The sequence below is a fragment of the Poecile atricapillus genome, chromosome 14 (genome assembly GCF_030490865.1).
Source record: "Poecile atricapillus isolate bPoeAtr1 chromosome 14, bPoeAtr1.hap1, whole genome shotgun sequence".
NCBI classification, from domain to species: domain Eukaryota; kingdom Metazoa; phylum Chordata; class Aves; order Passeriformes; family Paridae; genus Poecile; species Poecile atricapillus.
Window position 1 is genome coordinate 14207301 of NC_081262.1, and position 16830 is coordinate 14224130.

The 16830-nt window shown below is 54.2% G+C and overlaps 1 protein-coding gene across 2 annotated transcripts in view; it reads right to left on the bottom strand.

The window, feature by feature from the left end:
- MAP2K3 (mitogen-activated protein kinase kinase 3) overlaps window positions 1-15814 on the bottom strand; it is a 29693-nt gene extending 13879 nt beyond the window's left edge. Inside the window, exon 1 of one of the 2 annotated variants that reach the window (XM_058849482.1) lies at window positions 15714-15814. In XM_058849482.1, the coding sequence (XP_058705465.1) occupies window positions 15714-15729 (16 nt within the window). In that variant the 5' untranslated portion in view covers window positions 15730-15814. Of the gene's footprint in view, window positions 1-3842; window positions 4319-15713 lie in introns of those variants that run through there. The other variant, XM_058849481.1, reaches the window with a different exon arrangement.
- Window positions 15815-16830: the final 1016 nt, after the last annotated feature.

Consider the following 16830-nt stretch of genomic DNA (forward strand, 5'->3'; position numbering starts at 1 on the left):
GCATCGAGGTCCTGATGTCCTCAGGAGAGACAAGGGGCAGCTGCACTTTGCAGCTAAAGGTGCTCTGGCTGCACAGAGCTGGAAGACCCGTTAGAAAGCAGGAATATCAAGGTGTGCTCCAGGCGTGGGGCTGGGAGCAGACAGCTCAGCGTGGCCTTGGACAGCCTTTCAAAACAGCTCCTACCTGCCTGGCTGCTGGGAGCAGGCGTGTGGACAAAGTCCAGCACTCCAAAGGCTGCCAGGGAAGGGAGGGGAGAGCGAGGAGCTGGAATTTCAGCAGGAGACGCAGCACCGTGCAAGAGCTGCAGCAGGACAGAAGGACACATGCCAAACATGTCCCCAGCACTGACAGCTCCCATCCCTGTGCCCTGCCAGCTCCAAGACAAAACAGGTGCCTGGGACTCACTTCTCCTGCCTTGTCCTCCCACAGATGCAAACCTCACTGAGGCTGTGGGTTAAAGCTTGCCTGCAACATACTGCAAAGGTCCCAGCTGCAGGACCAGCAGCATCCCTCCCTGCTGAGGGAATCAGTCCACACCCCCACCTTATCTGCCACTTTTCCTGCATCACAGCTGAGCCAGAAGCTCCAAGACCAGCACAGTTTCCATGATGTGAACTTCCAGCTCAGTGAAACCACCCAACGAGCCACTCCACCCCAAACCAATCCCACTTGGATGGAAACCACCCGACTGTGTCAGAGCAATCACAAGTTCTCATTGGTGAGCCTGCAGAGTTCCCCTTCACCATCGCCCACCCAGCAGGGCTGGAAGGGGTACTATGAACAGCCCCACACACTCACTGGTGGCACTTTGCAAAATACCCAGCTGAATAAGGACAGGAGCAAACACAAAACAAAGCCAAAGGAAAGATGTTGGCCGTGGGTTCAGAAATGCCTCCCCTTCCCACTCCCAGCCTCTCGCTACTCAGTGTGGGAGGCCATGAAAATAACATAGAAACTGGGGTCCCCTGTGTCCTTCTACACTCAGGCAAGTTGGGGAGCTTGCTGTGGGCACCCATCCTATCCCAGGGGATGGATTTAGCTCCGTGCTGAGTGTTTCACCCCCAGGACCTGCTCCCAAACTCAGGCCGGTCTCTGCTCCACACACAGCCCCTCCAGCAGCTCCAGCCAGAGCTCTACACGAAGCCCTGAAATCCCCCCATGCTGGCTGGGATTCTGCTCCATCTGTTTGCTCTCCCTCTCCCCAATTGCCATAGAAACCCTGCAGAGCCGGCACAAAGCGCCTTCTGTGCCACCAGCAGCGCCCCTGGCACCGCGGCCGTGACTCACAGGGCAGGAGCAGGGTCCACAGGCACCCGAGCCAGGCTCCTGCAGGATGGCCCCAGCCCTTCCTCAGCCCTTCCTCAGCCCTTCTGGCTGCAGGACCGAGGCTGGAGGGAGCTGGGAGCACCCAGTGCAGGGTTGGGAATCACAGGGTGCATTGTCCAGCGGAGCCCAAGCTCGCAGGCAGCATTTGCAGCATGGGATAACCAGGGCAGATTCCCTGTTCCAAACGCCTTGCTCCGTACAGAAGAGGCTTTTGATGTGCATTGGCCATGAACTCTGCTGTCACAGGCACCCTGCACACTTCCCTGTACTCCCAAACTACCACCCTTGACCTCCCAGAGTTGGAGTCAGCAACCATCCCCTTCCCAGCCTGTCCTGCTTAGTCCCAAAAAGCATTTCCTAGCTCCAACGTGAAAAAGCACTAATTAAACTGGAGGTATTACACCACCACCCCCAGGCTCTGCCTGGGCCACCTACGAAGGGCAGAAAACCCAGCTCAGCCCATGCCTGCAGGAATAAAATCGCCCAGGATGCTGCCCTGCAGCCAGGGAGCTGAGGCAGAGGTTGGATTCGTTTGTTACAGCTCTCCTAAAATTTGACATGAGATTTCCAGCTCCCAAAGACTGGCCTGAACTGCTGCAAGCTTCTCCCACTGCTTGTGGCACCAGCACCCCTCCCCAAGGAGAGCCCATGCCCTGGCCAGGGTGAATGAGAGTGCAGGAAAAACAGGGGGGGGAAAATAAAGGGGAAAAAAAAGGAGTAGAAAGGCAGTGGGATGGGCATGAAAAGACCCTGCAATTCAAGCCTTTCAGTTGCAGGGCAGCTTTTGCCTTCAGCCCCCGCAGGCAGCTGCTGTCAGCTCCTTCCCCCTGGAGAGTCCCTGGCACTGTCTCTCCTACACTTGAGACTCAGCACAATCCCTCCCACATTTGGGATCCCGGGAGGGTCGGTGCAGGAGGAGCTGCTAGAATGTGCACAACTGCTTATGCCACCTGAAAACCCTGGAAACTCTCCAGTTTCCCACTGGGCTCTTGCAAGAGGGGTGTCTGCAAGCACAAGTTCCCCTCAAAAGATCCTTCTGCAAAGGCAGCAGCAGGACAAGGGGATCTGGGGATGTGTCCTGGTTATCCCTGCAAGCTCCAGGGCTCTGCTGCCAGCCCCGAGCCCACCAGGGCACAGGAAAAGGCTGCCAGCCACAGACACACAGGGCACAGTGCCCTGCACCCAGGCAGGGGAAAATTAGCTGACAGAAGTTCCTGGTGCGGATGAAATTGCAACCCACGTGATGCTGCAGGCACGTAACTGCATCCTTTATGCTAAGAAAGGAACCATTTCCTCCTAAAGACAAAAAAAAAAAAGCCCAACTAGATTTTTTCTCATGCTATAACCACCACCAGTTAAGAACTGCCAGACATTTCCTGGAACTGCCTAATTCAACACCGGAATCCTCATTTTTGCCACCAACTTCAGCCCTATTAAGTTGCACCTCTCCACCGGAGGTTTTTCCTTCCCACTCCGCTGGCGTGGGCGGAGAGAAGTGAACAGGACAATCTAAAGAACTGCAAATAAAACTATTTGCCTGAGTCGACCTTTGAAATTAAACCTCACCACTGCCTCCCCGGGGCTCTGGTTGCAGCTCCAGGTGAAGTCCTGGGCATGAGAGGCTGCTCCAAGAGCTGCACTGCTCTGTTAGTGCTGGGGGAAATGTTTGGGATGCATCCCGGTTCTCCCCGATCCAAGGAGGAGTCTCAAATGCCATGGATAGGGCAGAAGGCTGGAGGGTGGATCCCAGCCCTGCTGCAAAGAAAGAGCTGGAACAAAAAAGCATCAAGGAAAAACAAAACAACACCAAAAAAAAAAAAACAAATTAAATTGGAGGCAGGGTGCAGAGCAGAGAGGGGAATTTGGGTGCTTGGTCATGAGAGCCAGCTCCTCACAGGCACACTCTGTGCTGTTTTCCACTGTTGGGAGTGGAAAAAGCTATCCATGGGAGTGGAAAAAGGGCTCTGAACCTGCCGAGAGCCATCACTCATCAGCCCGCTGCAGAGGGGCTCCCGCAGCGCTCCTCACTTCTGCAAAACTGCCCGCCAGCAGCAGGAAAAAACCACGCTGCACAAAAAGCCCCTTGCAGCCCCAAAGCAGCTCCTCAGCCTGTGCTGAACCAGAGCTCCCGACTGCTGGGGCCATGGGCACCCACCTTTCCCATGCAACAGGCAGGGGACAACTATGAGGAGCTGCTGGAAAACCCTGAGGAATGCGACTCAAACCGGAGCCAGAAGCCAGCTTTACCCTCTGCATATTTTCCTTCAGACATGCTGGATTTCATTTTTTTTTCTTTTTTTTAAACAATTAAGAGCCCAGAGTTTTAGCCCCACAAAACGTGCAACTTTTCCAGTGCTTGAAAAATAGATCCCCAGCTGCAAAGATCGACCCCTTGCCCAAGCCAAGAGGAACAAAACCGCGTGGGTTGACCCCAGAGAAGTTACACAGCCCCTTTTAGCACCAAAAGCACCCTTTGCTCTCCCCCACCACGTGTTTTGGAAATTGCAACATCTACCTTGCTTCTTGTCCATGGTTTCCCAGAAATGAAGAGCAGCGCCGGCACGCCTGGCAGAAGAGAGGGATGGGGGCGGATTGGAGGAGGGAGGGGAAAAAATTCCCGCAGGATCCAGCGCACGGCACTTCTTGCAAGCACCGCTGATTCTTTTCAGTGGGAATGCATGGCCCGAAGCAGCCGCTGGCTTCACCTCCTCGCCGGGTGCCCCCAGATCCCGGGGGTCCCCAAGGCTGGGAGCAGCAGCGAAGGCAAGAGGGGGGAATTTGGGAAGGTAGAGCCGCGTTCCCTCATCGGCAGCTGCCGAGGTTGGCCGGACTGGGCTCCGATTACCCTGGAAAGCTCAACAGTTGTAAAAACTGCAGCAGAGAAATAGCAGGTGACGTCAACAGGAAACTGGTGGGGAGCCAAGTCCAGCTCCGGGAGCTGCTCAAGCGCTGGATTGCTACAGCACATCCCGGTGGGACGCGTCCTCTTCCCACAAACTCAACCATGCCGAGCCAGCCCGCAGGCCTGGGCATCCCAGCCGAGTGACCCTTGCTCCAGGACAGCCCTGGCACCAGGCAGCACAGCCAAGGGGAGCCCAGGCTCACTGGTCTGGGTGCTGGGATGGAAAGAGGTCACATTTGGTTGTGCTGCAGGTGACACGTTAATTGCTCTGCCACTAACAACTATTACCACAACAAATAGTAGAAATATTGCTCCATGACAATGCCAGCACCGAGCTCAGCAGCTATTCCAGGGTGACAACTGAGATGGCATCTCTGGTAGCAAAATATAAATTGCTGCATGCACTTGGCTGGGAAATAGCAAGGGAGAGTGGGCAAATAAAAGCATTCATTTCTCTGCAAGCACGTGCAAGAAAAGCCGTGGCCAAGTATCGCTGCTCTTCCCCTTTCCCTCAAAACCGCTCCAGCAGAAGCCAACGCTGATGTTCCTCATCAAAGCCAGGCTCAGCTCTGACAGGCTGCAGTTTTGTTTTCGATTTCCCTGTCAGCCTGGAGGGGAGATACTGTACCAGATTCTTTACCTTAAACTAATTATAGAAAATCTACCAGCTCTTTGCTCCTGAGCTCTCTCCCAACTCCAGGCTGTGCTGGACCAGGCACATTTGCAGGCTGAAAAGTCAGAGGTCAAGGTAAACGCACATGCCAACATAATGAGCGGCTCTAATTTTAAATAGTGTTTATGTAAGCCCCAGAAGGACTGCGGAAGGTATTTTCTCAGGCTCATTTCCACTCCCAGGGTATAGTTTCAGGCACAGATCATCAGCACATAAAGGATGCTGACGCAGGAGCTGCTCTTGCAGATGGCACTGAGAGCCACCAGCAGCCATCCTGGGGAGAGCAGTGCTGTGCTGCCCTCCCATCACTAACTCTGTGAGCAGCTAATTCCCTCTCACCCTGACACAGGCACTCCAAGGATCTTTACAGACACCCACAGAGCTGCTTTGGAGCAGAAAGTCCCTAACCCAGCAGGTGGGATGGGAAATAAGATTTCCTTTGAATTAGTCCCATTGGGTTTCAGCGCCCGAGGACCAGGGGTGGTGTAAAGCGGAGCTTCCCGACATCTCAAAAGCATCTTAAAAAATAAACAAACAAATAACAACAACAAAAAAGCGATGAAACAAAAACAAACCTTATCATCCTTTCAAGTTCTCACTATTGAGAACTCTTTTAAAGGTTTACTGGTGCATTAGGAATAGCCAGGCCTGGAAAGACGTGCACTGTTTGCCAGAAATTATCCAATCCTTTATAGGGCACAGGTAATCCCAGGGGAACAAAAAGCATCAGGTGTTTCACTGGTGTTAACAAAGCCTCCCCACGAGGGATGTCACCCTGTAACAGGTGAGGGATGCTGAAGAGCAGATCCTGGGGAGAATTCAGGCACTTGCACAGGGTTGGGTATGCAGGGCAGAGCCAGGCACAAGGATGGCTCCCATCCCACCCAGCAGCCTCCTGCCAGGGGGCTGGCTTGAATAAGCACACCCTCAAAAACAGCAATGAGCTCAAAGAGTGCCCTGCCAACACTGGGCCCCTCTCCCACCCCTCCCCTGTGGACACACAGCCCCTCCCGAGGCCACCTCAGTTAAGGCTGGGTCACCATCACAGCCAGGGAGTGGAGAAGGGGATGAGCTGCTTTGCCATGAGCAGCAGAAGTGCCCCATTTGGGGTTGGAGAGGAGCTTTTTATTGATGTGTTTGGGATAGACCAAAAAATTACTGACTTCACCTGTCCTGCAAGCAGAGCTGCTGTCTAACCACGGGGACAGTGTGATTTCCATGGAATATTTCATTCCCTCTGATCAGAGACAAGCCCATGCACCAGCTGGCTGCCCCATCCCAGCACCACACTGCCTGATGTCCCCCACATCTCTCCAGGAAGGGCAGCAGCTTCCCTGCTCAGGGCTGCAAGGGATTGTGATCGCCTTTCCACACACACATCCCACGGGAAAGCCCCACGTGCCTGAGCCATGCACGGGACACACAGGCTGGAAACTCTGCTTTAAAATAGAGCCTTTGAACTGAATCCAGCTGGAAAGGGAACAGTGTTGTTATCTTTCTCATCCCTTTGGATGGGGCATGGGATTGTCCATGGTTTGGGACGATCGATCATTGCACCACACGGGACTCAAGCTTGTCACAGCCACAGTGCCACCAGCTCTGGATGAGACTGTGCAAGGGACAAGGATGTGACCTCCCTGTGCCCAGTGAGGAATTTGGGGATGGGCACTTCAGCCACAGTCTCTGACAAGCAGAGGCACTGGCACAGGGGCTCCCAGCCACACCCGGGCTCCCTGCACCGGCCAGATAACACCGGGACAGCCCTGGGAGGATGTCACCACCCAGCCACATTCCAGATGTATTTTTAGGTTACCTGCACAACCTCGAGGGCTGGAAAAAACGTTTGATTTTTGTCCCCATGTGTCAGCCCCGTGACAATGGAACACACAGGCTCCACGCCGAGAACCCACACGTGACCAGAGGCCAGACTCCCCTGAGGAAGATGAAAATCCCTGTCTGACACTGTGACATTACAGGACACGTGTAATGCCCAGAGCTGTGGTGCTTTGCACCAGAGCTTGTGCAAAACCCCTGTGCAAAGGTGCTGACAGTCACAGGAGCACCTGCTGAGAGCAGGCAGTGAGCTGGGGCACAGGCAGAGCATCCTCTGGGATGGACACTGCCTCCCTTGCATCCTCTGCTCCAAATGGATTTTCCCCAAAAAAAAAGCAGTGGCTGAGGCTGCACCTCTTCAAAGCTCAGCTTTGTCATGAATCCTTTGAAGGAATCCCAGCCTTGATGCCCTGGGACTGTCAGGGGAAGGCAAAGGAGACAATGCTTAGAGAAAAGCAAAGAACACGCTAGGAAAAAAAATAGGAAAAAAGGAAGAGACAGAAGCATCATCACCTATGGCCATCTCCTCGACAGCAGGTACCAGCATCACTCCTTCCTTTGACTTCTCACTCTGTAGGCTAAGTCATGAAAAAATAAAATCTGCTTGGAATTGATGTGACCAGCTAGTGACAGTTTCCTGATGGGAGAGAAAACTCAAACTGTCCTTGGAATAGATCAGCTTGACAGGAGGCACAGTGGGAAAGGGAATAGTTTGACTTTGTAATTGTCAGCAGTAACTCAACTCCAGCATCAAAAGACACTTCTATCCAAACTATCATTCAAGTACTGCCAGGTGTCCTTGTAAACTTACCAAGAAAGCAAAGTATTCCCCTCTCTGCTTCTTTTTAAAAAAAAAAAAAAAAAAAAAAAAGGTAAGAAAAAATTCCTACCATCCTCCCTCTAATTTGCTTTGGGCAGGGATAGAGTGATGTCATCTCTCCAAATGATGTAAGAGAACAGACACCTGCTATGAAAATGGAATTTATGGGGGGAAAAAAAATCCCCTTCATGTTCACAGCTGCCTGCTCTGGGAGAGGGGCAGAAACAAGGGACTGACCCAGGTGCTTCCCACAGACTTCAGGCAGGACTTTCAAGAGCAGCATCTGCACTGGGAACAGGCCAAGCAGCTGCTCAGAGGGTTCACAGTGACATTATTCCCCAGGGACCTGGAATGCTTCCCCACTCCCAGGGTGCCACCACAGCTCAGGTGGAAAAAGCCTGTGCTCCTTCAGAGGAAAACTTCTGACCTGCAGCACTGAGCCAGCTCCACATCCCTGAGGTGCAGGAGCAGAGAAAACCTTGGATTATTTCCTTTGGAGCAGCTTACACAAAGCAGCAGGCAAGTGCTGCAGTACAATTCTCTACATTTCCTGCTGTCCCACACCAAATTTTTGCTCTTTTTGGTGCACATTCAATTCCATCCCTTCCCCGCTACAGGGAACCAGGCAGGAGACACAAACACAGAGAGCTCAGCCCCAAAAGCTGGACCTGCAGCCTCTTTTCCTGGCATTACCCACACCATCCTCATGGCCCACACCATGTACCACCTCCTTATTTTCTGGTGGAATTGCCCAGTACCCACATGGCAGCTTTGATTCATGATGAGGAAAAGCAGGGGCTCCACAGGAAACGTGTTTTGCCACCACGGTCCCACGTGGTGGCAGGAAGGGCACAGCTGCTCCTCTGGGTGGGATGGATCTTCATTCCCCTCCTTTTGTCACTCTCTCATATCCACCAGCACACTGCACTTTTCCCAGTGCCCAGGGAAGTGAGAGTTGCAGGTTTTTCCTGGTAAAGGCAGATTAAAGAGCTGCCTCTCCATCCCAGGAAACCAGAGGTCTCCACAGCCGGGCTGGTCCCGACTCACCAGCCCAGCTCAGCCTGCAGCTGTCCTGGGGCACATTCAAGGCTTCCAAGAACCATTTCCATTTGAGTAAGAGAAAAATCAATTTTTAAGAATCTCCTTTCTCCCAGAAGAGCGAGGCTCACATCCGTGTTCTGGGGAAAGGAGCGGCGCTGTCTCTGCGGGGTGACGCGTGGAGAGGAGCTGGAAGGAGATGTGTGAAACATCAAACCTGTCTGAGATCAAGGGAAACACACCCTGGCTCCTCTCCCTGGGATGGTTACACACGGTTTCCCTCACTGAGCTGAGGCTGTAAAGCCCCATGGGGAAACCCACAGTTACCAAACACAAAACCCTTTGTGGATCCAAAATTAAGGGTAAACTCTCGCAGCTACCTGGAATGTACACAAAGAAATCACACCTACAGGGGAGCTGCTGGAGGAAAAGCCAAGTGGTTTTTTGAGCACCTTAGCACACCACACACAAGGCTGATAAGAATTAGAAATTCACCCACAATTTCTGCTTGGTTACCTCCTCCAGACCTCGCTTCACTCTCACCACCCATCAAAAACAAAGGCACAGCCAGGTATAATTAATAAAAATTGCAAAAAGCTACTCTTGGGTAAGAAAGCAGCATCTGCAGGGCACAAGAGGCATGCCCAGCACAGCCCAGCCCTGCAGGTATCCTGGGCTCCAAGGACAAACCCAGCCCTGGCTGGTGCCAGCCATCCTCAGCCACCTGGTGCTCACCTCTGATGCTCAAGGATGCTGCTCACAGACAAACAACTGCAGGGATCAACCAAAAACCTGAGAGAAACAGGCTGCAGATGCTAACAGAGAGTGAACACTGAGATTTGTACAAGCAGATCATCTAAAACACCCACCACATCCCTCTTTTTAGCAGCCTTAAAGCAGTGTGGAGCTGCTTCCAGACTTAATGAAAAAGGGTGATGCCAAAGACAGACAAAGCTTGGCACAGGGGCTGCTCAGGTCCAGGCTGGTCCTGCAGCATCATCACCATCCACCAGCACCTTCATCCCTCTTCCTGCACAATTACATCGTGTTTTTTTTTCCCTGAGCACCACAGGGGTGGCAGTCAGCACCACGGGAGGAACAGGTGAGGATTTGGCACAGGGTGGAAGATTTTAGTTCTGGAGAGACCAGGGAAACCTCAGGAGTCAGCTGAGCACACGTGCACCCACACAAAGGTGTTTGACGCTGCCCTGTCCCGTGCCAGCAGGGATTTTCTGGGGGTTTTACAAACAGGCACGTGGGGCTGGGCCTGTCACCTACCCCCGAGCACCTTTCAGAGGTGTTTGGAAGATGACAAAGAGCAGCAAAAGCCACGTATCAGCACGAGATCATCTCAGCTTTGGCCGGGGTGCAACTTGGCAGCACACCAGGAGAGAAACCAAGCAGTGCAGAGCAGCAGGGGATTTTGAACTATGCAGAGCAGCTTTCCTCAAAAGCCCTGACCGTGAGCACATCTGGCCCTGAGCACAGGAGCCACGTCATTTTTAGTGACAAGCTGCAAAGACATCCTCGTGTCTGCAGCACAACACACCCTTGCAGCCATGCCTGTAATGTTCAGGGCTGATTCAGAGGGGCCATCCCAAGGGCTGCACACTTTGCTGCTTCATCATCTCCCTCTCAAGCCTCAACTTTCCCACTCCCACACCAAGTAAAGCAAGATCTTCACGCTACAGCAAAAATCTCCTCCATCGTGCAGCGTGTTTGCCCTTCACCACCTTGGAAAAAGTGTCCTGCAGGGAGGGATGAGTGCAGGAACAGGGAACATCTGCTCCAGCTGTGCCAGACACCCTCCAGGCAGCAGGGTGAGGATGCTGCCATCTCCAAGCTGCTGTGAACACACCCCAGTGAACACCCAGCACCCAGCCCACTGCAGCCAACCCCTGCAGCACAGCCAGGCTGCTGCGTCAGCCATCCCCACGAGACCCCAGCTAGGAGGGAATTCATACACACACACACACCACAAAGCAGTTTCTAACTGGCCTGCAAGCCCAGACAAGCTGACACACCCTAGATAACCCCGTCATCCTCCCCTAAACCACCCCCAGCCCATCCACGTAACCAGCCCTGCGTGTTTATGATCTGTCAGACACATGACTGTCACCTGCCAGGCCCTCCAGGACAATTTCTTCCCCTCCTGTCCCTCTGTCCTGCACCCCTGGTCCCATCCACACCCATCTCCCACGGATGCTAAGGGAGGATGTGGCTCTTGACACCACCAAAGAGATGCTGGCAGGACCCCATCCCCTCTGCAGGGATTTATGCATTCCTCATGAGAAATCTCCAATACCTTTAGGAATGAGATACAAGAATTTAAAAGTTGCTTTTATGTTTCCTAAAAGGCACTATCATGGCAGGAGAGGAGGCAGCAGGGATGAACACTGGTGACAAGGGACACTTGGTGCTCAACAAGCAGATCCCAGGGAGAAAAGGGTCCAAGGCATTCCCAAAGAGCTCCAGCAGACACAAGCAGCTTGGCTGGTGCCAGTGCCAAACCACAGCTAAGGTTAGCAGCCTCTGATGGGAAATTACTTGTATTGAGCACTCTGGAGGTTTCTTCCTTTCCAAACCCAGATTTGTCTTTGGTGGCGGTGAGGGGGGAGGGAAGGGTGAATGCTCCACAAACAACTTCTGGTAAGTGTTGTCTCCTCCTCATCCTGCCTCCTTTTACACTCAAGATAGGTTTTTAGTGAAAATTTATCTTAAAAAAAAAAATCATTTCAATTGAAATGATGAAATTAAGGTTTAGAGTACAGGAAAGATCAACTCAGCAGTGCCCCTCCCTGGGCACAGAGCAGGCCAGAGGATGGAGGCTGTGGCAGCCCAGTGGGTGCTGGAGAGGATCCACCTCATCCTCACCTTCACCCCACTGCAGGTCCCCAGCATAAGGCAATGATTTCCTCCCTCCCCTACCCCCTGAGACCCCCAAATCCTTCCCTTCCCCTTGACCACGTATAACCCACCACATTCCACACAAGCAGCACCTCTGCTCCAGCCTTTTGCTGGGCAGAGAAATGGCTGCAAGAGAAAGAAGCACACAGGGAGCCCTGTCCCAGCTCCAGAAAAGGGAGCAGACTCAGATCCACAGCAAACTGGGGCCACCAGGCTGCCCTGTGACACCCAAGATTGCTGCAGTTGTGCCCAGTAATTCCAGTGCTCCTCAGGACAAGGAACATTGGGACCCACAACGCTGCCACAGCACCACTGCAGCACTGCCCAACACAGATAAGAGGCTGTGAGGAGATGGAATATCTCCCAGGTGGAAAAAAAAACCAACAGAAACTTCCAGTTTCCATCATAAAAAAATCCTCTCTGCCCTTTCCCCCACTCCAAATCCCTGACTAACACTTGACCTGTGCTGCAGAGGTTTGTCAGCAAGAGGCAGCGGGTAGATCCAGCTCCGTACGTACCCACAAGCCATCCTGAGTCATGCCAGTAAAACCCCAAACTTTTTGTTGATAGAGTAAAATCACCTCCCCAGCCAACACAAGTTCCTCTCTCCCAGCTCTTTCCCCAGCAAACAGCCAGCCCAGGCTGTGCCTTATTAACCAACACAAGCAAAAACCATCTTCTGTCCAAAAACCCACAGAGCCTCACATCTGCAGAGGTGTCATTTTGGGCCACAAAATCACCAATACCAGAAAGCCTCCACAAAGCACAGATGAATTTTCTCCAGAATAACCACCTTTGCAAAGAAACTCCAGCTCATCCCTGGACCACTTTATTTCCAACTCAGAGCTGGAAAATAAAGGGATCAGCCTTCAGCAAGATTCATTATCCACTAGAAGAAAAGCAGGGAAGCATCCCTCCAGGGAGGGAAATGGATTGCTGAGGCACAGCTAAATATTTATCACGTCCAGAATGATATTTTCCAGGCACCCACCGTTATGCCAGCAGAGGAGGAAGGCAGAAGCAAAGTGCTGTGTTTTCTCCAGGATCATTAGAATTAATTGGATTTGAGCTCTGTGATGCTTCAACTAGAATTAAATACTGGCTCCATGGGATCAGAGCTCCCACCCCTCCAAGCACTCACACCAGGCTGGTGGCTGCTCTGCCTGGACATGACAGGAGCCCAAAGCCAAAGTCCTGCTTCAGCAGGTCACGACCCACACGTGTATTTTTGGCAGAGCTGCCTTTTTTTGGGGGATGGCAGCTGGAAAAGTGTGAATGGCAGATGAGACAGTGCTGGATTCACAGACTGAATTGCATAACAGTGGTGTGCTCCCACGGAGGGCATGGCCAGGGCACGGCAGGGACACGTCCCCACCACTTATTTACCCACCCAGAATAGATGTGCCACGAGAACAAGCACCAGTTCATCCTCAGGTCCTGGCACTTCTCACTGCTGATTTTTCCAAGCCTCTGTGGCCAAGGAGAGCTGCCTCCCCAGAGGCACAGCCTGGCTCCAGACAGATCCTGATTCCTCTCCCCAACAGCACCTCTATTCCCAAAGGACAATCTCCCTGCCAAGGAAAACTTGCTTTTGAATTACTCAGGCATCAGTGCTGGGTGAGCCAAGGGAGGCCAAGCAGGTTTTTTCCCTCCAGATCCCGTCCATGTGCTCACCCTCCCTCCCTGCAGCTGCTTTTCCCAGCAAACTCCAAGATTTTGGGAAACAACTGTTTTGCCTCTGGCACACTCCTGCCTGTCCCTCCAGGAGGGGCTTCCCAGGCATCAGGGGCCACTCAAGTCACAGCCAACAGCCCCAGCGATGGGCACAGGGATTTCCACATGCAGGGCAGGCAGGAGAGACACCCTGAGACCCAGGGAAAAGGCAACAGCCTGGATTTGTATCCTCAGGGTCTCAGACCTTGCACCCTCCGCTGTATTTCTGCACCCACACAAAGGCTGAAAATTCCCTGAGGCTTCATCCCCTCCTTCTTTAACCTCTGGCACACAACACCCTCTGTGCACAGCATCCATTCACTGAAAAAGGTGCAAACCTTGCTGGAAAATCACACCCAGGCCAAACCAAACCTTGCAAGCTGCAGTCAGAGGCTGCGTCCCTTGCAAAAACTCTACAAGGAGGATACAGGGACAGCTCCAGAGCTTTGTTCCCGATTCCTTCCTACAGTGCCACCCCATGCCATGAGACACAGCTCGAGGGAACTTGGGTGACCTGAGAAAACAGGGAGATTTTTGCATATGAGTAAACATCAGCCTCAACAGCACAAGATAACACAAGAGACGTTCTCCCACATACAAGATCCTGTGAGATAACTTGGATCAAGCAGACAGGAGCAATGGGAAGAGGAAGGAAGAAAGCTGAAATCCTCCCTAAGCTTCACAAAATCCCCAGAAGGTGTTTATCTCCCAAGCTATGTTTAGTGCAGAGCAAAGCCCCAGCCCAGCACCATTCCTATCGCCAGTGTCACGACCAGCCACGCATCCCAAAAATCTCCCGAGGCAGGAGACAGCCCCATGACTAAGCCAGAGTGATGGCAGGTGAGTTTTGGAAGGCATCTGTCACAGAAAGAGCCAACCAAGAGCTTCAACGCAGCGGCCTCTGTTTACAACCCTGGGCAATACAAACCTGAGGAGAACTAGCAAAGGAAACCTGAGATTGCTCGCTGAAATTCCCTAAGGAAAACTAGGGAAATTCAGCTTAAATTCAGGCTGCCTGAAAGAGAGAAAAGTGGCTGCCACGAGCAGCAGGTGCACACACTCAGACCTGCGAGCATCCCTGGAAAAAGCCGCTCGGAGGCAGGTGCAAGCCAAGGAGAGGCAGGATGAGAGGGTTGTGAGGATGCAGGTGTGTAACACACACACACACACACCCAGGATGGACCCTCGTGCTGGTGGAAGTAAAGGAGCTCAGGTCAGACGGGGACTTGGAGCTCTCAGCACACGTGTGACACCTCCAGCACAGGACATCGGGGTTAACTGCATGAATGAACCAACTTGTCACAACCAACAGAAACCTGCACACACAGAACGGCTCCAAACCTCCTCCAGGCATCATCTCTTGGTGTCAGCCACGCTGCTTCCCCCAAAATCCTCCAGGCCCAGCTCGGGCTTCATCTCCTGTGGGGCACAAGTGGTCCCAGGGCCAGGCTCACCTCGTCCCTCCATCCACACATCCACCGGTCCGGCACAGGCAGCCAAGGAAGGGTCTGGGCTCGAGTGTCCCAGCCTTTTAAGAAGCCTGGATGATCCCTTCCAAGGCTGGATGGCTGGAGGCATGTGCTCCTACCTGTGAGTCAGCAGCTCCGCTCAGCAGCTCCGTAAATCGCTGCTGATTCACCCCCTGCTTACACAGCAAACAGGAAACTCAGGTTCACATTCCCTCCGGATAAGACATGGATCATTTAAAAACGGGGGGGGGGAGAAAAAAAAAGTCACGGGAGGTGCGTTCATCTGCTCACATGGCCCCTGACTTCAAGTTTCCAGCGCATCACTCCCGCACAGGGAAAACCCCTGGAATTTTATTCCGCTGATGGAGAGAGGCAGCAGCCGCACTCCGTGCGCTCCCTCCTCCGTCCGCTCTGCGCTCCGGGGAGCACCGGGACAGCGGCAGAGCCTTTTCCCCGTCCCCATCCCTCCCGGCACGGCCATGGCAGGCCGGTACCTGCCGGCCGGTGCTCACCTTGGGATGGGGACAGGCCACCTGAGTCACGGCCCCGCTCTATAAATATCACCGGTGACACACGGTCACGTTCTCCGGCGGGGAAACAGCGAGGCACGCTCGGCACCGGCCCCGGGCCGTGCCCGAGCACCGACACCAGGAGACACAGCCCGCAATCCCAGCCCGCTCCTTCCCACCCGGCTGAGCCGTGCCGAGGGCTCCGCTCCCCCGGCTCCGAGCCCACGATTCCCGAGTGGAAACTCAACACAGGGAAAGCCTCCAGCAGCAGCAAACAAAACCCGTTTTTATCGCCCTCCCCACGCCAAACGCAGCTTCGCCCCGTCCCCTCCAGCGCACTCCCCTCCGCACATCCCCACCGAGCGCTCTGCAGCCCCGGCCACCGCGGCACCCGGCTCCGGCCTGCGGAATCGCCGGGGTCCGCGCAGGGAAAGCCGCGAGGAGCCCACGCCCGGCGGGTTGTGCGTTAGCCCCGGCCCCGCGGTTACCCCCGGCCGCCGCTTCCCCCAGCCCCGCTCGTACCTCTGGGCAGGGACATGGCGCTGAGGGAGCCCGGCGGGCCCGAGCGGAGCCCGCGCGTCCCGCCCGCCGCGGCCCCGCCGCCAACCGCCCGCCGGGCCCGCCCCCGCACCGCCATTGGCCAGCGCCGCGCGGGGGGCGTGGTTATGGCCCCGCGCGGAAACAGCTTTGCGGTTCTCGGGCGCGGCTGTGAGGGGAAGTGAGGCGGGCGGGCGGAGCTGCTCCCCAGCAGAGGTGTCCCCGGTGTCCCCGGTGTCGCTGGTGTGGCCTCGCCGCGGAACCCGCAGGGTTGGGGCGCGGAGCATCCCCCGGGGAACCCGTGCTGTGCTGCTCTTCGACCCACGCACCTCACCTGTCAGCTAATGATGGTCAACTCGCCACATCTCCCATGGGTCCTGCACGCCACGGCTGCCACCGGGGGGGTCCGGCTGGAAAATGGACGGGGAATCAAGGGAACGGCTGGATTTGTGATTTTGTGAGGTTTAGGTTGGATACTGGGGGAAGGTTCTTCCTCCAGAGGGTGCTGGGACACTGCCCAGGCTCCCCGGGGAATGGTCACAACCCCAAGGCTGCCAGAGCTCCAGGAACATTTGGACAACACCAGGCACAGGGTGGGATTTTGGGGCCTGGAGTTGGACTGGATGATCCTTGTGTGTCCTTTCCAGCTCAGGATACTCTGTGATTCTATGATTAATTCCTCTCTGAGTCACTGAGGAATCAATCCCTCCTAGACGTGGCACATCCCAGGGTAAGGATGCTCCCACCGAGCTGGGCTGCAGGCAGAAGTGCTGGACAGGATGTGAGAGATGCAGTTGAACAAGCAGAAAAGGAGATTCCAAGTGCCATTTTCTGGCTGGAATTCCTAGCATGATCCATAAAGATCTAAAGGAGGGGTGGCAACTGCTGACAGCACTGGTGAGATCACAGCTGCTCTGTCGCAGCCAGCTCACAGCTTTGCAGAGCGTTTGGGATAAATTTGAGGGCTGGAAAAAGTTCCTCAAACCCCAGCAGTCGAAGGGAATCACTGCCAGAGGGAAGGAACTGGATGGATTGGGATCTGTGGCCACACGGGTGCCTGGAGCAGATGGCACCGGATCCAGCAGCTGCACGCTGAAGGTGG